The sequence below is a fragment of the Echinops telfairi genome, unplaced genomic scaffold (assembly GCF_000313985.2).
Source record: "Echinops telfairi isolate 266 unplaced genomic scaffold, ASM31398v2 ScPeMD7_7458;HRSCAF=8496, whole genome shotgun sequence".
NCBI lineage: Eukaryota > Metazoa > Chordata > Mammalia > Afrosoricida > Tenrecidae > Echinops > Echinops telfairi.
The window spans coordinates 4,521,137-4,544,364 of record NW_022111358.1 but is presented as its reverse complement, the minus strand read 5'-3'; the positions used below and the strand labels follow the sequence as shown (position 1 = coordinate 4,544,364).

General features: G+C 54.2%; 1 protein-coding gene across 5 annotated transcripts in view; it reads right to left on the bottom strand.

Moving 5' to 3' along the window:
• The window catches only part of MYO18A (myosin XVIIIA), a 96,590-nt gene extending 82,479 nt beyond the window's left edge, over positions 1 to 14,111 (bottom strand). For all 5 annotated transcript variants that reach the window (XM_045299579.1, XM_030888226.2, XM_030888227.2 and 2 more), the window contains exon 1: positions 13,026 to 14,111. In XM_045299579.1, the coding sequence (XP_045155514.1) occupies positions 13,026 to 14,027 (1,002 nt within the window). In that variant the 5' untranslated portion in view covers positions 14,028 to 14,111. The remainder of the gene's footprint in view (positions 1 to 13,025) is intronic.
• Positions 14,112 to 23,228: the final 9,117 nt, after the last annotated feature.

Genomic DNA, 23,228 nt, shown 5'->3' with positions numbered 1-23,228 from the left:
CCCAGGCCCCGATCCCCATGACCCTAGAGGCATAACGCATGGTCCCCTCAGCCTCAGAAGGAGGTGGAGGAGGGGACTGTCGCCACAATCGTTAAGGCCCAGCCTGGGAACAGAAGCCAGATGCCAGGGGGCTGAAAAGACAAAGCTGAATGAAAGCCTGGCCCCACCCCCAAGGCGTCCGGGGCCTAGGAGAAAGCCCCTCAGTGCCACACAATTGTCCCTTGTTTCTGCAGTGTCTCTGGGCCATGCATGTAAGATGTCTGGAATATAGCGGTCTGAGGCCCTGGAGGGCTCCCCCTACCCCATCACCCACTGTTGGACTCATGTTAGTGCTCCCAGAGACATGTTCCAGAAGAATCCTGGATTCTTAAGGACAAATAAAGCCAATGACCCAGGCAGCATGGCCTGGGGTTCTGCCACGGGTCAGCGAAAACCACACCGGCTGCTCCGCACGGCCGACTGGATGAACCAAGGGCGGAGGACGGGCTGGGTATGCTGCCGGGGCTCCGGGGCCAGGGCCTGGCCACTATCCGTCCTATCACGGGGACTTCATGTGAGAGGTCGTGCTGCTGTGATAAGAAAGTCTGAGCGTGGGTGCGTCGGAACAAGGTCGTGTGTGTGATGGATGGACAGTGCAGGGGAGCGTCCAGTGGGGCCTCTCTGTGCTCCGCTTCCATTTCGTCCTCAGCTCCTGCTGAGCCCACAGCCACATGTGCTGTCAGGAGCATAGGGCTGTGAGGAAACACAAACAGCTATTGAAAGAAACCCCCCAAAAAACCAAACAAAAAGAAGCTTGCATTTGTTCAGCTGGAAGGCAGATAGGCAGAAAGAAGCCGGGCACTCCAGAGATGGTGGGATCAACGACAAGTCAAGGGAGGGGAGTCAAACGCAGAACAAAACCAGGCAGCACAGCTCCGAGCCGGACGGGAAAGTCTGGGCACAGCCAGCCCCCCTCGGAGGTTACTCTGCAGCCCTGATCCGGCTTGGCCACCTGTGAGCCTTATTTCCCTATCTCTACCTGAACGATGGGCAAAAGTGCCAATCTAGGGACCACAGTGTAGCCCTTCTCTCTCCGTGACCAGAGCTGAGTCATTAAGACCTCAGACATTCCCGTGGGCGGAAGGCCACAAAATTCCCTTTCTCCCTCAGAGACACCGGTGGTTTCGAACCGCTAGACTTGCAGTTAGCAACCTAACGTGCAACCACAACACCACTGGGGCTCCCTTCATGTGCACTAGGGGGCTTCAGAAGTTCACGTACAAATGTTCGTCGTCTTTTCATTCCATTTGTCCATGAACTCTTTGAAGGCCCCTCATATGACCCGGGCTAATCCTCACAACAAGCTTCTGAAGAAAGCACGATTTCTATCCTTATTTTATAAGTAAGGAAAATAAGGCACAGATAAATTCAGTCGTTGGCCCAAGGTGACCCAGCTTTAAGGAGCAGAACCGGGATTGGAACCCAGAGCATCTAGCTCCAGAATGCACGCCCCAACCAAGCCATCTCGGTGTGTCGACAACACACACACAACTTTCCCCAACTCTAGGTGTGTGGGCCCGTCGATCTCCCTCTCTCTCCACAAAACGAGGTGGAAGCCGTGCCTCTGGCCAAAGCGTCCAATGCCATATTGGCCAAGCGGCTGTTTCTATGGCAACAACAAGAGCTATAAGAGTTGTGAATGTTGAAGGCAGGTGGAAAAGGGGACCCTTTCGAGCACAAGGCCCTCTCAGAGCCACAGATGAGAGCTCTCGGAACCAGTGGACTAGAAAAGACAGTGGGGCAGGGTGGGATGGGGGTGCTCAGTCCCGATCCAGGCAGGAAGACTGCCTTGTCCCAGAGACCAGGCCCTGTGGTTGGGCGCCACCTTTCTCTACCCAGAGAAGTTGAGGGCAGAGATCAGGAGTCCTTTGGACGAGCTGTGGGCGAAGAGGGCAACCCAGCCCAAGTTGTTTATCTAGGGGTGCGTGGGAGGCACCCTGGCCATCCTGGCAGGGTTGTCCTGCCGCAAAGCCCAGGTCTGCTCCCTGGGTCCCGCAGGAATGATGGGTGGAGGCAAGTGAAGAAAGAGGTTCTGGGAGAGGAAGGCAGACAGGCATCGAGGGAGGACGAGGGCATTTTGGGTGAAGTGGTCAAGCTGGCACCCTCCAAGCCGAGGCCTTGTTCCTGCCGGCCCTTCAGTACACCGAAACAAGAAACTCCTGTCCTTCTCCAGAAAGGCGGGGGCCAGACGCCCAGGCTGCCAGGCAGAGCCAGTGCCACGGGGGAGCGGGATGTTGGCTGGTCACTTGATTCCAGGAAGGTGGACCACAGCACCCACCCCCCACCCTCCGGCCCTCCGCCTCTCAGGCAGCAGGCCCAGTTTCCCCCAAGTGTCTATTGATCTTGCTCCCTGGCCGAGTGAGTGGGCACTTAGCCTCACTCGGTGCCTGGGTCCTTTGGGTAACCTAGGCTGCCTGCTGAGGAGGTACGCCAGGCTGTGCCAGGGTCAAGTCGGACAGCCTGGACAGCTCTGGGGAGGACAGAGTAGAAGGGGCCAGCCCTACCCTGGGAGGAAACCATGTACTGTCTGAAACCAGTGTACAAAGGTGGGCGGCCAGGGCAGGGAGCAGGAAGACCCTCACCCCTTGCTCTGTTCTTGAAAGGCTGCACAGAGCACTCCAGGTTGTCCCCTTGGTGCGAGGGGACTGGGCATCCCACAGACCTGGCCTGAAGGAGCTGTCCTTGCTTGGCCTCCAGCCCCTGCCACCCTGCCGAGATGGATGTTTCTGCAGAGGTCTCTCTGTGCAGAATGCACGGGCTCCCTGGCCACAGAACTCAGAGTGCGGCCTGCAGCAGGTGCTCACCGTGGGGTCAAGGCTGTGGGGGCACCCACACCCTGGCCTTCCCCATGGTCCAGAGCCATCCCCCTTCCCATCCCACACACTGCCCTCTTCGACCCCAGAGCTGGGGAGGCCATATATCCTGCTGTAGGAGACAGCCCAGGAAGTAAGTGCTCTAAAAGTCCCCTCCCTCCCTGCATGTACCCCAAGGCAGGGCAGCAGAGACCCCACCCCCAGGAGGGAGGGAGGCAGAGAGGAAGTGAGTCAGCTCCTTACAGGAATAGGAATGGGAGGGAGGAGCCAGAGGCTCCAGGGGCAGAGGGCACAGAGGCCAGAAAGGTCACCCAGAGAAGAACCAGGCCCTGGAGACGGTGGGGGCCCACCGAGGGGCGCCTAGCTCTAGGTGATCAATTCAGCAGTGTCACCTCCTGCCCAGGCTAAATGGGCCAGAGGACCTGGGTCTGGTAGGCATAGCCCCACCTGAAGGCAGACTCAGAGGCGGGTCCCCTCCCTGACTCACTACCAGCCAGAGGAAGTGAGGCCTTGTGGGATATGACCAGCCACCCTCTCCTCCCTCCCTTTCCGAGCTGGAGTCTGGTCTCCAGCACCACCTCCCTGCCCCCCAACCCACACCCCGCCAACCCTCTCCAGAGGCCTCCAGCTCCGGTAGCCCCCGCTCCCCATGACCAGCCACCGTGGGGTGGGGGGGTGGGGTGCCGAGCAGAACAGTGGGGCTGTCCTAGCCTCTCCGGCAGCTCCCACCCCTGCAGGAGCTGTCCCCAGGCTCCCACCAGAATCTGTGGCTCTGAGCACGCAGAATCCGTGCTGTGAAAATTCCCAGCCTGCTAACATTCCAGGCTGCAGGCAGCCCAGGGAAAGCAGGAGGGAAGAGGAAGCCCTGAGCCCTGCCGGGCCCACATTCCACCCTCTGGGAACAAGCACATTCCACCAAGGTCCCTTGGTCACTGTGTGGCCCCCCACATCACCCGGAGTCTGCTTCTCATCCTGGCCTGGCGCCTTCCTGGGGGCTCCCAGACAGGGGCAGGCAGCTGGCTGCCCCTAAGACCCTTCTCCCACAGCCTGTCCCCAGGTTCTTGCTTCTGGAAGCCCCCAGACACCTCTACTGGGAGAGGCGGCTGTCCCTGGGGGCATGGGAAAAAGAGGGTGGGGTAAAGCATGGTGGGACACCACTGCTGGGTCGCCAAGGACAGTTGGGGGGGTGGAATCTAGGACCCCCAACTGAGCTACATGAGGGAACCGAGCCTGACTGAGAGACCAGTGCCTGGCTCTGGAACGGGCTCCTTCCACCAGCAAGCCTCAGCTGCCCTCCCGAAGTGCTCAGCGTCGGGGAAAGAAGGAGAAAGCCCACCATTTGCAACCTTGAGGAGGGAGACTGATGGCGCTGCCGAGGTGGGGGCCTGACGTGGTTGCGGAGGGTCATGGACGGCTTCCCCGAGGAAAGGCGACTGAAGCCAGCAGGGGTAGGAGTGGATGCGGCTGGACAGCGTAGAGCACTAAGGCAAAGGGGACCACAGGAGCCCAGGGTGGAAGTCCAGGGGAGCTCTGTACTGCCGACCCTGCTGGGCACACACAACACCCTGCAGTGAGGGAGAAGGGCTGGCCTTGAGTCAAAGGGGGTCCTCTGGGGATCATGCTATCCCAGAGTGCTGTGGAGATGAAGCCATGCACACCAGCCAGCATCCCTAGGTGAGGGGGCTTCGACCCTGCCCTCCCAGACCCAGCCGAGTCAATGCCAATGCATAGCAACCTGGTGGGACACAGTAGAACTGCCCCTGTGGGTTTCTGAGACTCACCCTCTACAAGAGCGGTGGTGCAGGGGTCATGGGTTGGCCTGCTTCCTGCAAGAGGAGCGGCACAAGTCTACCCCCAGTTCCGCCCTGTGGGGCCCTTTGCGAATGCACTCCCCACCCTCAGGCTCCCAGAGGCCTTCTTAGGGCTTCCGTCCACGGCCCTTCCCCTGACGGCTGGCCGGGCTCCCACAGGACCCCCTCCTGCCTGCTGCCATCACGTTCTCCTACAGCATAGAGCTTCCAGACCATCCTCAGAGGAAGCCCTAGACAGGCACCGCACTTCCTCTTCCCTTCTGGAAGGCAGATCAGGAAGCTTCTAATGACCAAGAGCCGCAGAAAGCAGAAGGGCCCAGGCCCGGGTGGATTTATAAAGGTAGCCAGATAATGCCTTCTTCCACCTGTGCAGCAGGCTGGGTAAGAGCAAGGAGCTGATGGCCTTAGTTCAAGTCCTGGCAAGCCACTTCCTGGCTCTGAAGCCTTCGGTAACTGACTTAACCTCGTGGCGATCCAGTTTCCTCATTTGCGAAATGGAGAGCAGTACACTACTCCATTGGGTTGCTGGGGAAATTAAAGGAGGTGATGCATGGGAGAGACAGAAAAGCACCCAGCATGCTGTGAGCCCTAGCTAGGACCCTTCCTGTCAGACATTCCTGTCCAGCTGAATCTCACCCAGATCCGCGAAACAGTACTCAGGGAGCATGTACGTGCCAGGCAGGCAGGCATGGTAGTGGGCACCAGACAGAGTGCTGGGCAAACCCCCTGCATTCGTCTTAGATCCTGAGCCTGTGCAAAGCAACTGCGTGGAACCCAGCCAGGGCGGGCTGCCGTGTCCTGGCTCTAAGGAGCGTGCACACTGCTGGAGACATGGGAACCCAGGTCTAAGGAAATCGTTTCCCAACCAAATCAGTTCCAACAACGGACAAAATCAGCGTGGCCAACACATTCCCCTGTATTCAACAGAAGCTGCTGCCAAGCACCCCACAGGACTGAAGGGTTGGCGAAGGACCCCCAACCCCCAAACTGCCCAGCAGGGTCAGTGGGGTATGAAAGTCTCTTCCTTTGCAGGGTCTGTCTGGCACAGCGGGACCCACAGGGCTGCCGGCTGCCTGGGGCATATCTGTACCTGCAGCCCAGAACTGACAGTGGAGGCACCAGGCAGCCTGCTCCATAGGAGGAGCAGCCCCTACCCCAACTGGGTCACTGCGCACATCCCCCAGCCCCATGCTGCTCTCCACCCCGGGCTGCAGAGAGCAGAATCCAGCAGCTTAGTGCAGCGGGGTGGCGGGAGCCCTGCTGGCAGGCAGAACGCGTGCTTGTGGTTTCTGGGAAGCGCTGTAGAGATTTGCAGCATTTTTAAAATACTTGTGTTCCCACCCGCCACACACCGGCTCCCCCTTCACCCACTCCCCACCCACCCCCAGTCAGGGTGTTTGCCTATCTGGTATTTTCCAGAACCCTTTCAATGTAAATAAGAGCAATTAGAAGGAAGCAGAGGGCAGGGTGTCAGGGCAGGCCTTTGGGTTCCAGCTCCAGCCAAGGCCGGAAGGGGCCAGGGCAGGGACCTCGCAGTCCTCGCTCCCATCAGCGTTCCAAGCCAAGTCTGTAAAACCAACCAATGGCCGTGGCATGTCCCCACGGCCAGCTCAGTGTGGCCTGGGCCTACCACCCTGGCTGGGTGGCCAGGGCACTCCGGGGCAGCATCTCAGAAAGATGAAGATGGAATGGTGTCTGTGAGGACGAAGAAGGGAGACCTAGCAGATGGGAAAAGCTCAGTCCACTGCTCTGTCCCCTGGTCCCACGCGCCCCACTACCCTAGGGGCCCCGAAACGAAAGCCCACTGCCACTGAGTCGATTTGGACCCTCGCAAACCTAGCCGACAAAGCAGAGCTGCTCCCCAGGGTTCCCAAGGCTATAGCCATTTCTGGGACCAGGCTGTCTCATTTTCCTCCCACGAAGCAGCTGGAGCGTTTGAAGAGCCAACCCGCTAGCAGGAGTCCAAGCCACACCTGACAGTGCCACCAGGGTTCTTTAAGAAAGCAAGAACCATAAAAACCAACCCACTGCCATCAAGGCGATTCCCATTCAGAGATACCCTATGTAGAGTTTCTGAGTGTGAGTCTTCACAGAAACAGCCTCTTCTTTCTTCTGCGGAGCAGCTGGTGGGTTAGAACCCCTGACTTGGAGGTTACCAGCCCAACACCTAATCCAAGGAGGGATTCATTAAGGAGACTAAGAAATGACCCCCTTCAGCTGGCTTCAGAGGCTGGAGAGAGGAAGGCATTTACTACCTGCCCTGGTGGTGTAGTGAGTACGCACTAGGCTGCTAACCCCAAAGTCAGCAGTTCAAAACCACCAGCTGCTCCGCGAGGGAAAGCTGAGGCTTCCTACTCCTGTAGAGTCACAGTTTTGGAAACCCGCAGGGACAGTTCTGCCCTGCAATATAGGCTCACCGTGAGTCAGAAGCAACTCAACAGCAGTGAGTTTGGTTGAAGTTTCACATTACAACGTTCAGTCCTTAGATTGAGAAGCAACAGGCTGCACGGTTCCCTTCTCAGAGGTAACTGTGGGGAGTGGGTGGGATATGTCTGCTTTTCAAGCTCTGGGAGGTTAGCATAATGCCCCTCTTCCAGAGGAGATCAAAGGTCACCTCATCTAGGGGGCCTCCCCTATTTGCCACTTCCTGCTCCCCACCCACCCCATCCCCCATACCTGGACACACCGTCTGCACAACAGCTGGTTGATGCTTTGCATTTACTTACTGTGGTAGTTAGCTAATCTGTCGTCAACTTGAGACTATTAAGAGTGAAGGGGTGGAGTTTAGCCTGTCAATCAGGTCGCAGCTTGATGACTTCATTTAGAGATAAATAGCTCCCTGGAGGTAGGACACACACACTCTCTCACACGCTCTTCCTGCGAGACAGTCCTGTTGACAAGCCACATGGAGCTACGCTGAGAGAGCCAGAGCCCTGGAGCTGGAAGAGCCACGTGGAGATCCATGCCAGCACTGAGATGCTTCTAATGCCACTGGATCCACAAGACTTTCCACCCAATGGCCTGTGATCTGCCTGCATTCAGTATCATTGCATGTGTTGTGTGAGTTTGAAGAGGAATTTACAGACTGATAATGGATATGTGGGCTAATATCGGACTTATGAACTTGATCTGGGCTGGGCTGAGATGTTTTCTTAATGTACAATTGCTCTTTGAGATAAAATTCTCTCTTAAACACATGAGTGCCTCTGGAGCTGTTTCTCTAGTCTACCCGGACTAACACACTGACATCTAAGCATCCCCTCTTAACGGGTTTCAGAAGCCCTTTGGGTGGCACAGAGAGTTAAGTACTCAGCTAAAGCCCTCCATTACAGACTGGAAGCTCGGCTTTTTGAACCTAGAGAGAAAGGCCTAAAGAGTTCGGAAAGATCCCAACCACTGACATGCCCACAGCACACGGTTCCACCCTGAGACCCCTGGGTTCACTATGAGTCAGGCTTGACTCCATGGAAACTGACTGTGCTTCCTCAAGGAAAGACGACATTCCATTCATTCGGTTCCCCGTTGCCCAGCACAGGGCCTGATCCACAAAGACACTTCAGGAACTGTCTGCTGTGTCAATGGGCCAACGGGCTCAGAAACCCACGGTCACTTTGGTAAAACTTGAACCCGTGTCCTGTTGGCTCTAAAGCCCACCATGCTCTTTCCACTGTCGTATGTCTTCACCCATCCACTCCTGGACGTGGTTTAGGACAGACCTAACAACCTCTAAAGGACCACACGGTCAGCCCTAAGGCCTACACTATGAGCCCCAAGGTCCAGCAGGAGAAGCGGCTGCATCACAAGCCTCAGGCTACCGGCCACTAGACGGACTAGGTGAGACAAGCAGGCCTTCTTTTAACCCCCACCTCTCCTCCCACCCACCCCTGAAAGCTCCAGGGGGCAGGACCTTCTGGGGAGGATCCCCGACAGGTTCGTTCCTCTGGCTCTTGGTGATAGGGGGACAACCACACTGGCCAGGACTTGGCCAGGGCTGCTCTGAGTTCAGCAGTTGAGCTGTGACCCCAACATCCTACCCTCCTATACAATCCTCTTGTCCTCCTGGATGGCCCCCCTGAGAACACAAGCAAGAAGGAGCAGCTCTCTTCTCTCCCAGGCCCTGAGGCCCAGCCGGGCCTCTACCCCTTCACAAAGGATCCTGCCTTTCCCACCCAGGCTCTCGGATGGGGACGAGGAAGGAGTCTGAGCCAACGGGGTGGCTGAGACCCCCTTCATTACCAGCGCCTCCTCTCACCTGGACAGAGCAGGAGTCGCTTTGCCTTCAGTGAATTTAAGCGTAATCACTCCGGATGCTCCCCCAGAAACTTGCCCTGAGGAACAGGGAAAACACTCAACACCTTCCCCCAAGGTTAGCAGTCACACACAACTGTTCCGTGTCCGCAGTCCCTAGACCATCACCCAGGATTTGGAGTCTACCTCAGTCCCTGGAGCCCGATAACGCCTCTTCATCCCCACTGCTTCCACCCCAGGCTCAGGCCTCCATCCTCCGGCTTGGATTTCTACGATAGCCCCCGACTAGTCTCCTCCCAGTGGCCCTTGCTACACTGCGTTCTCCGTAGAGAACCAGAGTCTTCTGGGGTCTGTGCCTGTCCACCCCTAATGAAGCGGCTTCATTGTCCTGAGAGTGACGTTCACAGCCCTGAGCTCAGCTCACAAGTGGGCCTGCATGACCAGGCCTCTGTTTACCTCTCCTACCACTTCTCAACACCCAGTCCACCCCAACCTCATTCGCCAAGTGCACCAGCCTCCCTTCTCCCTACCCGGACTAAGAAGTCACCTTTTGTTAGCCTACTCCCCCATGGCTTCTGTGCTCCCCGAGCACCCAGTACTGGCCCTTGTTGAGCTGCTCAGACTGCACTGGCAGGGTTGATGGCTTGACTTTTTCTTCCAGTAGATTCGGAAGCGTGCCTTGGGGCTAGGATGGTGTACTGCACACTGTTGGATCCCAGAGTCACACCACAAGTGCTCCACAAATGTTTGTTGAATGGATAGGTGGGCGGAGGGGTTGATAATAGATGGATGAACTGCTTCTCTGTTAGGTTCTAAGACGGTCCGGCCACCCTGGCTCACCCCGACGCCTAATGGAACCTGGCCTAGCAGCTCTGGGGACACTTGAAGGTGCAAGCCAAGCCTTCTGGACACACACCCTGTGAGAGGGAAACCCAAGGGACCGGCTCTCTCTGGAGCCTTCCAAATAGGCCATGGAGAGGAGCCAAGGGGGCCTGGCCCCCATCTGTGTACAGTCAGAGAACAGCCGGCCAGCCAGCTCCCTGAGCGCTCCCTAAGGACAGGCAACGTGTGGACACAGTTGATGGATGGCCTGACGGTCAGGGTGGCCTCCAGGAACTGTCCCTGCGGAGCTGGGGTCATCAGGGTGCCCCGCCCAGAAGCCTGGAGGAGGCGAGAAGACGCTTTTCTTGGCATGGAACTGGGACCAGAGCGAATGCCAAGAAAAGAAGCAGAAATCAGAGTGGGAGGAAGAAGAGGAGGAGATAGACAAGGGCCACAGGAGAAGCCGCAGCACACCCACACCAAGCTCTTTAGAATCTGCCCCCCAGAAACTGGAAAATGCTGGCTTCACCCTGACACTCTCTGGTTGTGACTTGAGCCCTCACTATCTACCCAGGTGGGGACAGAGCCAGGGCTTCCCCTAGCCCTGTTTCTTTGGCTTGGAGGCACCTGGGGGTGGGGTTTTCTACTACATCCCTGCAGATCCCCCAGGCGAATGCCCAGGGAAGAAGTCCTCTGGGCACCAGGTAGGCTTGCCCCCTGGGGGCTGGAGCATGCCAGTGTTTCAGGGATACAAGCTGTAACTCAGAATCCACCGGGGGCCTCCAGGGCTGAACCATCCTCTTCCCTAGGGATGGGGAAGCAGCAGTTAGCTGGGAAAGGTGACGGGCTGGGAAATGTGAGATGCCAGGATGATCCCTGGGCTATAAAGAGAGAATGAAATGGCATCTGGGATGCCAGGCCCAGGGCCCCACAGAGGCCTGTGCTGTGGTTCAGCAGGAGCTGGCAACCGTCCCCCAGGAGATTCTTTAAGAGAAAGAAAATTCCATCTGTTAAAAGCAATGTGAGCCTGGGAGAAAGCAGACAGCTATAACAGCATGTTACGGTGTTTGGTGCTCAGGTAAAGACCCTTCCTGTTTACTCCCGTCTCGGAGCCATGGTTCCCCATGCTGGGTCTCGCCTGGTTGCTGACACCTGGTAGATGCTCAGTGTGTTTTTCTGGAATCAATGAGGCCAGTCCTTCCTGGGGTTCCACAACTGCCCCTCTGCCCCACTCCTTGTCACTGTCGGACTGCCTGAACCTAACCAACCTGAGGGTGAAGGAAGACCGGGCACCCAGCTCCAGTGCCTCCTGTCAGCGTCTGACCTAGCTGCTCCCCGCCCCCTTCCAGGCCCGATTGATGGCTGTTAGGTAGAGAGCCATCCTAAGCATCCGCTTCCCCTCCCCAGGAGAGCGGCCTGCTCTGGGCTGGGACTCAGTCTGCTTCCGGTCCGTTTCCTCCTATTTCTGACTTTTCACATCTGGCAGGACACTTAGGGCAGGAAGGTCCTGGTCAGGCTCTACGCTGGACAAGCCATGGTCCTAGAACCCACAGCTTGGAGGAGGGCTGGCCAACGGCCATTTGGTTTTTAAGGTGCTGTCTCCAGGCAGGACGTTCTACAGTGCTCTGCAGCCACCCTAACACAAGACCCCTGGGGTGAGAACTCTCAGGTGTCCTGCCATGAGCCACTCAAAGTTTACTCAGGCTCTATAGCTCCCATCACCTTCATCCCCTGCTGTTGTGTATGGGAGGTTACGATATAGTCCAAGGGTCAGTTAGGACATGCTATCTATCCCTGTAGGTTTGAGACCAGGGCCACACTTTTTCTTTGTCCAGAAGAAGCAACCAAGCCTCTTAAGAGTTCAAGTGACCTTTATAAACCCAAACCAGACTCACTGCCATTAAGTCAATTTTGACCCTCTAGGACAGGGTAGAACTGTCCCCTGTGCATTTTTGAGACTGTAGCTCTTTACAGGAGTAGAAGAACCTCATTTTTCTCCTGCACAGCTGGCTGGTGGTTTCCAATGGCTGACCTTGGGGTTAGGGACCCAACTGCCACCACTATGCTACCAGGGCTCCTGACCTTCATAAAGCGCATGTCAGACCCACGCACTCCTGCAGAGGCGTCCCACTGCACTGGGATGAAAGGTGAACTCCTGCCTCGGTGACTGGGCCCTCCGAATCTCTACAGTTTCTCCTACCATGTTTCCCTGAAAGTAAGACATGCCCCGAAAATAAGACCTACTTACAGTTTTGCCCCTCGCTGAAATATAAGGCATCCCCCCAAAATAAGACCTCCCCGAACGTAAGGCCTCCCCGATAAGAAGGCCCCCCGAACCACCATAACTCTGAACCGTAGCAGCAGGCACCACCGCACAGCTCACTGTTGGCTGCAGTGCAGCCGGAGCAGACAGGAAGTGCAAGTAAATGTACCATAGATTATGAGTAAATGTACCATAGATTGTTGTACATGGAAATAATGGTCGTAATAAGAAATTCTTGATACTGTAGGAGTCACAGTTTGTCTGGTTATGCTGGTTTGTGATGACAACTACTACCGTACCGTATACAGGTAATACATTTCCTTTTTTTTGTTCAACAATAAATGTGCACCGTATTCTTTTTCATGGAAAAATAAGACATCCCCTGAAAATAAAACCTAGTGCATCTTTGGGAGCAAAAATTAATATAAGACACTGTCTTATTTGGGGGGAAACATGGTACCAGGGGGTAGCAGGAGGGATGACTTGTTAGCTCCTATTCCCCAACCTGGGGCTCAGAAAACATGGTCCCCAAGCCCCTAACCCATCCTTGTATCATCAAGCTCAACTCTTTCTCAGCAATTGCCACGCAATACCAGACCCCTCTTGGGTTTGGGGGTTGGGGACAGAGATGAGGTTAAAGTTCAGCACAGCAGTCTCCAGAAAAGCAGGATGCCGAATTCAATCCAGCCAAGCCAATGGGCATGGACAAGTGAGAGAAGGCACCAAGCCATGGTACCTCTGAGGTGCACCTCTGATAGGATTCTACCCTGCTGAGCCCCGGGGGACTTGTCTTCAACTCTCGGATACAGTACACAGGTAAAGGGGTGACTGCCTTCATGGGCACCTGGCGCGGGGCGGGGAGTGGCACGGCTTCCCCACTTAACGGACATACTGGACTCTTGACCACAGCCTCCAGGCACCCCAGGCACCCACCATCGGAGTGCAACCACAGGAGATGCCCTCATGCGGACACAACCCACCCCCGACCCATCCCCTTTGCCCGGCCTCGCAGGCGCGCACCCCACTCACATCGGCTGGCTCCCTGCGTGCTCCCTCGCCGCTGCTCCGCAGCCAGCTCCGGCTCAGCTCGCTGAGCTCCGGGATGGGCTGCACCTTGAGCCGGACGCTGTCCCCGGACTGCCGGATCATCTCCACGATCTCATCCCTGGACTTGCTCTCCACGTTGTGCCCGTTAATCTCCACCAGCCGGTCGCCCGGCACCAGCCCCAGGGCCAGGTCCTTGGTGCCAGCCCCGGGCTCGGCGAAGTGCACCACCCGGCGGTAGGCCTGGCCCTCGGCGGCCCGGTCCAGCGTGGTTGTCCGCCTCAGGGAGAAGCCAAAGTCTCCGGTGGGCCGGCGCTGGAGCTCCAGCTCCCGGGGGGCAGGGGGCGGCGGGGGGACCACGGGGGGCAGGCGCAGGTCCGCCTGGAACCGTTTGGTCACCAGCTCGGGGGCTCGGGCCCGGTGCCCTGGCCGGGGGAAGCCCGGGCCCGGTGGGGGCATCAGCTGACCCTCCAGCGTCCTCACCTCCACCTGCGGGGATGGGGCAGCCGAGTGCTCGGAGGGGGTGGACGTTTCCGAGGCGCTCCCGTCCCGGCTCCGCTGGGAGAAGGAGAAGCGCTTGACAATCATCTGCGAGTTCTGCTTGGCCAGGGAGCCGAACTTGGCGGCCCGCTGCAGCACGGAGCCGCGGAAGCTGCCTTCCTCGCCCTTGAGGTCGTCGCTGGAGCTGGCCGTGCTCAGGTGGCCCGAGTCCAGGATGACGCTGCCGCGGTTGCTGTCCGAGTCGATGTCGGTCAGGTGCAGGTCGGAGCCGCTGGCCACCTTGATGGGGATGGGGTTGGAGATTTCCAGGCGGGTCTTGGACTCGCGCTTCGAGGAGCGGTTCAGGTTGAAGAAGCCCCGGCGCAAGCTCATCTCCTCCAGGCTGCGCAGCTCGGCGGCCGACATCCGCTCCTTCTTCTCCTTCTTCTCCTTCTTCTCCTTCCGCCCCCCATCTTTGTCCTTGTCTTTCTTCATTAAGTTGAACATGGCGGGGGTGCTGCTTTGAGGGGGTAGGCACCCCCTAGAGGATTCTAGGTGATTGACGCAGGGCCTTGGTACCCCACCTTGCTGCTGCAAATAAACACAAACACACACACACACACAACATGCAGAGAGAAAGGTTATTCCAGTAGAAGTTCTTCCTCTGTCTTGGGGCCAGATCTGGTCAAATACTAAACCCCAAACCCCAAGCCCAATACTCCTTAATTCGGCCTCACGGTGACCCGACAGGGCAGAGTAGACCTGCCCATGGGGTTTCCAAGGCTATAAATCGGATGGCCACATCTTTCTCCCGCAGAGCGGCTGGCAGGATCAAACTGCTGACGTTATGCTTAGCAGCCAAGCGCTTCACCTCTAACCCCACCAGGACTCCTAGGCTAAACACCACCTATAGTACAGTGCAGAATTTCTCCTCAGGGTTTGAGACTGTCGATCTTTTTTGGGGCAGACAGCCCCACCGTCCACTCACAGAGTGGTTGGGGGGATTCAAACAGCACACCTTGGGCTTAGCAACCCAATGCTTACCCCTTACTGAATGCTAGCTGTGTGCAGGGCACTCTGTTTTACATAACATTGGTCCCTTTAATGGAATCCTTAGAACCTGTCCATGGATAAGTCCGTCCTGCTATTACCGCCATTACACAAATAAGGAAACCGGAGCCTCCGTTTGAGGTGCAAAACTCAGATTCCTCTCCTTGAAATAGACCAAGGCTTAGCTGTATCTGGAGGTGGCCTCTGGGAGACCTGACCTAGCAAGGGGGTACATGAAGCCAACCTAGGATCTGATTTAAGATTCAAACACCAAGGAGAGGAAGGGTTCTCTGTACGCCATCACCTCCTCAAAGCCGACGCCCCCCCAAGGTAGCACCTGCCAGATGCTGCTAGGCTCTTCCCGAAGTCTGTTATCATTGAAGCACCCCCCCCCCCCCCTTGGCCACCATCGAATAAGAGCTCAAGTGCCTGCCACCTGCCAGGAGCTTTCCTGGTTCCCCTTTGTTGAACCTCCCGGCACCCCTGTAAGGTCGACATCCTCCTCCATCCTGGACAAATGGAGCTCTGAACATGAGCTATGCATTAAATGCCACCCAGCTAAGAAACGGCACTGCTTCGATTCCAGGGAAAATCCTGTGTCCTTCCTGGGGCCTGGTAGCCCAGCGTGAAGGGAGGAGGGAAGGAAGAGGATGCTCACACTACACAGAGGACAGACTGCTGCAAAGTGGGGGCGAGGGGCTGCTGGGTAAACAGGATCCTGGAAAACTCACATCCTTTTCCCCAGACCAGCACCTAAATATAGCCTGGGAAAGAAAGTGGTGGCAGGCTGAGAGAGAAGCCCAGGATGAGAAAGCTCCACTCCTAGGCGGCGAGTCCCACTCCCACTCAGATCCAATTGGGATGGGGAGGACTGAAAAAACCTGAGGGGGCCGTGGGAGTGGGGAGACTGAGAGAGCCTTTCTGGTCCTAACCAACAGGGAACACGACATCTAAGTAGGCCAGACTACCTAATTAGAAATGAAGTTCTAGTTTGTTCTCTCTCCAGGAGGGCCCCCATTCTGGGTACCAAGTGCAAGATCTACAAGCTTACCCTCTTTCTAGCACTGACCTCTGCCAGCCCTGCAGAGACCTTTCCTCTCTGGGCAACCCCCAAGGAGAACCCCCGTTGGTATCCCCTTCTACCAAGAGTGACTCCCCTATCAAGGACAATTCTCAGGGAAGCAGGAAGGCCAGGAATCCCCCTTTGTCCGGCGCCCTGATCCTTCTGCTTCCTAGGAGACTCACACATCTCCTTCTAGAGCAGTGCAGTGCATAAGGAATGCAATCCCAGCCACAGATGCTAGTCAACATTTTCTAGAGCACTTGCTGTGCTAATGGCAAAAAGCAGCAGGCGAGGTTAACTTTGATAACCTACTCACTTAGCCCATATATCCTAAACATTGTCATGTCAACGTGTAACCAATATAAAAAACCACTGAGCCATTTTATTCTCCTTTCCATATATATCAATCATCTTGGAAACGTGGTCAGTCCTCAGAGCATCTCTCAATTCAGGACCACCACCGGTCCAGGGATCAACACCCATGCCCGGCTCCTTCCAATTGCCATCGAGTCAACGCCAAGGTGCTGCAGCCCCACACGTGTCAGACTAGAACTGTGCTCCATGGCTTGTCCATGGCTGGTATTTGGGGAAATCGATTGCCAGGACTCTCTTCCGCGGTGTTGCTGGGCTGACATGCTGCCAAGCTTTCAGTGAGCAGCCAGAGGCTCCCATGGGCGACAAGCGACTGTCCTATTACACTGTGCAATTCTAGAGAAAGCTTGATTTGAGAAATGGGACGTCTGAATAGTCATGGCATTCAGTCCTTTCTCTCTCTGACCGACGTTTCTACCTGGCAAAACAAAGTTCTCTAGCTGCTCCATGCTTCGTACCTGAGAGCTGCAGGAACAGGAGGAGATCCAGGGCCCAAGAAATGTACAGGCAGGCCACCTGGATCTGGACTGGGATAGGTTGGGGGAGTGCCTGCCAGCCCTCATCCTCTCCTCCGGGTTCTGCTTGGCACAATGAACTTCCATCTTCTCCTGAACATGGATGGGGGTGGGGTGGGGTGGTGGTGGCACAGGCCAGTCACATACTGGACATGGGACTCTGCCACACATCTATTCTAGGGCCAGCAGCTGCAGCATTCACACCAAACTAGGAAACCCTCCGTGCCCCTCTCCCTGAGGAAGATGTCCACAGGATCTTCAGCTGGTCACTGCCCACCTTACCTGTCACCCACCACCACCCACACTGTCTCAAAGGGCTGGTTGAGAAGGTAGCTCCAGGGGCACCTGTGGGAAGGATGAAGCCAAAGTCTTCCCCAGAGACTTGGAGGGGACAAACGAGCGTCTATCAGCCTCAGTCCTGCCATAGAGGGCCAGAGTCACTACGGTGCTGCCCCCCAAGCCACCTTTGTTTACATGCCAGTCCTCACTCTGCAATCCTTCCCCAAGCCTGGCGCTTGCTGGGGCCTACAGATCGGAGCCATCTCAACGGAAACCAGCTCCCAGAATTCTAGAACCTTTGGGTTGGAAAGGACCCTGAGAAATAATTTCATTGATTCCCGGTTTCTACAGCAGCAACAGCCAGCCTGCCTGCCCTTCACTGCCACTGTGCCAGGCAGGGACAGAGGCACAGGGTAGGGGCAGGGTATGTGTGTGTGCTTGCTCGATGGGAATTGGAGGATACGGGCTATCTAGGCCGGGAGCTCTCAATAAATCGCTGGGGGCCCTTGAACCTGTCACTCTGCTCCAGGCTAGATGATCCAGGTCTCATCTAGCTCTAAAATCCCACATTTCGAAGTCTCTTGTGAACACAGGTTAGGGATTAACCTTCTGCCAAGGTACCCCCCTGGGTCCAGCATTGAGGCCTTCAGAGACCGATGTCCTTCCCCACCTGTCCAGTCACTGTTGTCTGCACAGCTCACACGGTACCTGCTTCCTCACTGTCACCCCACAGTTGCCAGGCCTGCCCATGACCTGGGTTCTCTCCTGCACCACAGGCCCGAGGTGCAGCCTCCCTCCCCAGAGCTGGCTCTGCAACGCAGCTACATTGCTCTAAAGCTCACCAGTCTCCAGCTCACCAGAGACCTGGGCCCCATCACCTCCTTGCCGATCCAGGACAGCTCAGTGTGTTGGCTTCTCAAGTCCGAAGTCCCTAGCAGCCCTGACACTCACACCCCGACCATACTAGGCTGCACCCGCATCTTCTTCCTCCCGGACCGTCTCCTTTCCCTCTGGAAAGAAGCCTCACAGTTAGTTTCCCAATCTCTACCTTTTCTCCCTCACCCCACCCAGGGGGCATTCCCTCACTTTAAGTAGAGGAAAGCTATGTACGTAGATTACGTTATATACTTAAATTATCTCCATCCCACTCTCCCGCAAACCAAAGTACAATCTGCCATGTCGGCTGCTTTTTCACTGTAAAACAGTACAACATCTTGAGTTGAGGGCAGAGAGCACTCCATTCAAATAAGCATGGCTCTGCCCAGCAGCAGCAGCAGAACAGATTCACCCATGTGTACATGGTCATACAATGGAATACTCCTCGGCTGTAAAAAGTATGTGTACAACATTGATACCCACAACAATAGGGGTGAATTAAAAAAAATATCGTGCCAAGTGGGAATGGAGGAAGCTGTTCACGGTTAGAGTACATATTGTCTGACCTATGATGTTCTATTACGAAGCTCTGCTGGAGGGAAAAAAACCCCCGGACAGTGGTTAACACTGGGAAAGGGGGGTGAGAAGTGGTTGAGAAAGGGCAGGAGGTGACCTTTCCAGGGTGATGCCCATGTTCGCCGCCTGGATAAGGAGTGGGTTTGCACAGGGCTATGCACTTAGCAACACTCGCTGAATAGAGCAGAGCACCTTAAGGGCGTGGAAATTTCACTATAATGTAAATATTAACTCAAACGAACTATAAACAACTACTGAACGCGAGTTAATGATATACACGCAGAAGTAACTGGGAAAAAGCAAATTGAGGCTTGCGATTTACTTTGAGAAATGTCAAAAATTGCAGACCGATTAATGGATGGCTTAATTAAGGGATTAATAGACAACAAAATGCAATGTTGATTATAGACTCTAAGAAGTAAGGGTGGTCATTGGACAATTCTAGGGCTTTCTGAATGTTTAAATTTTTGTGATAAAATGTTGGGGTGGGTGGGGAATATCACATAAACACCTACTAAGTGCAAGGGGGATCCCAAGCGGTGTAGCAGATTGTGGGGGGTGCTGCTAACCTCAAAATCAGCAGTTCCCACCTACTACCCGCAGCTCCGGGGAAAAATGAGTCCTTCTGTTCCTGAAAGATTTACCGCCTTGGAAGCCCAAAGGGCCAATTCTACACCGTCCTTCAGGGTGGCTGCTGTGAGTCAGAATCCACTCAATGGCAGCAGGTCTGTTTTGATTTATTAGGGCGAGGGACATAAAGATAAACACAACCAGTGAAAGAGCTCAGCCTTAGGGGCATGTGGGAACAAATCCCAGTTAACAGCTGTGGACAAGTCACTAACCACGTCGATGCCTCTGCTTCCCTAGCTATAAAATGGAGATGATCATAGTACCTGTCTCATAAGGTACAGACATTAAATGAAATGATATAGAAGTCATTTTAACCTCTCACATGACTAGCACATAGTAGGGCCTCTAGGATGGTACCTAGCAGTAGCAGGGCATACTCTACCATGTCAATGAGATGGAAAAGAAGGCAACACACAAATGACTATTAGCACAAGCAACACAAAATTGCTAGGAGGCGCCCTGGTGGCTCAGTGGCCCTGGTGGCTCAGCATAGTGATGCAATCCTCAGAGTCAGCAGTCTGAAACTACCAGGCTCTCTCTGAGACAGAAAGACAGGGTTTTCCAGTCCCCGAAACAGCTACAGTCTCAGATGCTGACGGGGGCAGTTCTACCCTGTCCTATAGGGTCGCTCTGAGTCGGCATCCACTCGAAGGCTGGGGGTTTGAGTTATGTCTGAAATTAGTCTTAATGCTGGAAAGGACTTTAGTCCTTGGGAACTGAACACCACCCCATGAGCACCGTGCCAACCTGTAGCACAGTGGCTGGATTGAGTTGGCAGCCACTGCAAAGATCTTTTAAAAAAATCATCATCATCATCATCATCATCACCATTGGGTCCACTCTGACTCATGACAATCCAACCGAAGGCGGAGTAGAATTGTGCTCCATACAGTAATTGTCCACTGAATGTTCTCAACCGCAGGTTTTTCGAAAGTAGCTGACGAGGCCCTCTTCTGAGGTGCCACTGGGGGAGCTAGACCCTCCAACCTTCCAGTTAACAGCCGAGCTCCTTAATCATTGTCCTCACCCAGAGACTCCACTCTACGGATGTTTTGGTTGTGAGAGGCCCTGTGAGTTCTGACTCACGGTGACCCGAGGTACAACAGAAGGAGATGCCGTCCGGCCTGTCCATCTTCACAAGCGTTGCTATGTGTGACTCCCTTGTGGCAGCCACCTCAGTAAGGGTTTTCCTCTTTTTTTGGCCGATCCTCTACTTTACTAAGAGCGATGTCCTTCTCCAGGGAGTGGTCTCTCCTAACAACACATCCAAAGTACGGGAGACGAAGTCTCTCCATCCTTGCTTCTAAGGAGCACCCTGGCTGTACTGCCGTGCTTGCTCTGCTGGCGGTCCCTGGTATAGCTGGTGTTCCAGGCCAATTACCATCATTCAAAGGACAGGGAAAGGCAAAGCTCAGAGGCAAATGGCCAGTAAATATAGACAGGTATTGAGCCTCTGTAATACTTCCAAAAATATAAAATTCAACAAAGGTATACTATTTGGGGGGGGGGGGGGGAAGACGGGACTTTCTACTCCTCTAAACAGGTACAGTCTTGGAAACGCACGGAGACAGTTCTACCTTATCCTGTAGGTTCGTCAGCATCAACTCGATGGCAGTGAGTTGAGTGAGATACTACTTTTCACACACCAGTTTAAATAAAAGCTATCAGGTGTCATAACATCCCACCTTAGGGTATGAAATGCAGGGAGTAAATTATGTGTTGGTGGGAGTATAAATTACTATAATCTTTTAGGAAGGAAAGTGGTGATATCTATGAAAATGTTTTTGACTTGGCAATTTGTCATAAAGGATACTTACGAATATATTCTCAGAATGAGCATGATTAACTTCTACTTTCATTTTTTAAAAAAATAATATTTTATTGGGCTTTTGGTCAAAGTTTACGCAGCAAATTCGGTTTCCATTTGACAGTTTTCGTACACATTGTTCACTGACATTAGTTAAGTTGATCACAATGTGTCAGCATTCTTTTTCATCATGTACAGTCTGTTTTCTTTCCCGTTCTCATTTCCCTGCCCCTGAACTTCTCCATTTTGCTTTGGAATCATGGTTGACCTTTTGGTCCAAGGCTGATGGTTTTTAAGTAGGGCACCAATCTTACAGGTAATATGTTTTTTATTTTGTGTGCCATTCTGCTAGTCCACTAAAAGGTGACCTCCTAGGATAGGATACATTCTAGGTTTAAAGAGTGTTGCAGGGCAACAGTCTCAGGGTGTCATCTGCTTTCTACTGTTCCCATTGGTCTAGCTTTTATTTTATTAATTGCGTTCTCCATATTTTTCTCCCACTCTCTCGATGAACAATGATTGTGACCCAGCCCCGGATCAGTTGCTATGGTAGCTGGGCACCATCAAATTCTTCTGGTCTCAAGATACCTGAGGTCGCGGTTGCCATAGACTTGTTTCTTCTCTGTGCTATGGTTACCTTACTGCTTTGCTCCGGTGGTTAGAGAGCTGTAGTTTTGTTTGAGATGGCTGCTGGTAAGCTGTAAGACCCCAGACACTAACTACTGACTCCATTGGATTGCAGACTGATTGTTGTGAATCCTGTTCAAACTCAAATTCACTGCCATTGAGTGGATTCCTAATCATAATTACCCTATAAAACAGGATAGAAGTGCCACTGTAGGCTTCTGAGACTGTCACTCTTTATCGGAGTAGAAAGCCTCATCTTTCTTCCTCAGAGCCACTGGTAGTTTCAAACCACTGGTCTTGTGGTTAGCAGCTCAACACATAACCACTACACCACCAAGGCTCCTATGAACTCTGTTTGCACACAGTTAATACTTGCAGCATTGTTTGTAATGTAGAACTCTATAAATATAAATGCCTATCACGAGAGGAATAGCTAGGTTATGAACAACTGGGCAGTTGTTTTTAAAATGAGGGAGATTTATCTAAAACTGATCTGGAAAGACCCTATGTTATTAAGTTGCAAGATTGTATCCAGTTTCTGCTAATAAACAATAGATATGTATGCACATGACATATGATATTGGCATATATGTGGGAAAATGCATGCTGTGGGGAAGGGACTGAGATTTTCAAGGGGTCAAAATAGACTTGTTTTCATGGGTACCATTTTCATCTTTTACAATGAGACTATTCATCTGGCAGATCTGTGTGTATGTGTTGATGTTTAAACCCGGGGCTTTCGATGGTGAGATTATGTGCGATTTTCTTCTGCTTTTCTGCATGTATTTGATGTCTTACAGAAAAAAAACCACTTTCCTATTTATGTAACGATAGATGTATATATCAAACATATATGTAAAATCCTTAAATACTTAATATGCAAACTTTTACAAACTGACCAGGCAAAGGATCACAGACATTTAACTCTGTCAGGCAAGTGTTGAATGGATAGGGCTATTGGTTCCCATAAATATTTATAGTTCCGAAAATCTTATACAGGGCTGCTATGGGTTGGAATAGATTTGATGGTGGTAAGTTTGTTTGTTTGTCTGTGTTTGAACCAAAAGAGGAATAGCAGTTAAGCTCCTACCTCCTGGGCATCCTATCAGTTCAACTTATTCCCAGCCCCCGGTGAGTCTTTGATTTTAAAGATTAAAGGAGAACGACAGACTTGTAATCCGTTCAGCATACATGTTGGGAAGGGGGTCTGTGCGTTCAAAGGCTTGCTTTCACAGGTCGCAGGAACTTCAGAAACTTTATTGAAATAGCTTTCACCGGTGTTGTATGGCTTTAAGTGAAGACGGATTTAAATGGGTCACCCTGCAGCTGGCATCGTGGAAACCCCAGGAAATGGAAACCATAACATTAGAATCCCCAGAAGAGAGCGCCCAGACTCAGCTGCTGGGCAGGGACCCTTGGGTCAGCGCCGTCTCCCAGCCCCCCAGTCTCCATTCATAAGTAAAGACAAAGGCAAGCCTCTCCCCACAGGCTCAGCCTCTCTCCCTTGGCCTCTGACCTCCCAGAGCGGCCGTTCCCTCCAGCCTGGACCTGGCCAGCCCAGCCTGCCCCCGGGAGGCGCAGCGCAAGGGGCGGGGCTGGCTGCCCAGCCACTTCGCGGCCTCTTCTGCCAAGCTCCGCAGCGCCCAGTGACTCACTGCCAGGTCACACGGAGCTTATGTGGCTCCAGGTGTGCTCCTCCACTGCACGCTTCTCACATGACATCAGGCGGCCGGCAGGCCCGCCCGCCCGCCCGCCGTATCCCTGCCCAGTCCTGCCCACCCGCCCGCAGCGCCCGCGCTGGACCTCGGCCCTCCGCATTTGCAGGCAACCTGGCCAAGCGCAGTGGCAGGCCCGCGCGGCGCCTCCTGCTGTGCTTCGGTCTCCCCTGGAACCCAGCAGTCCTGCAGGCCAGG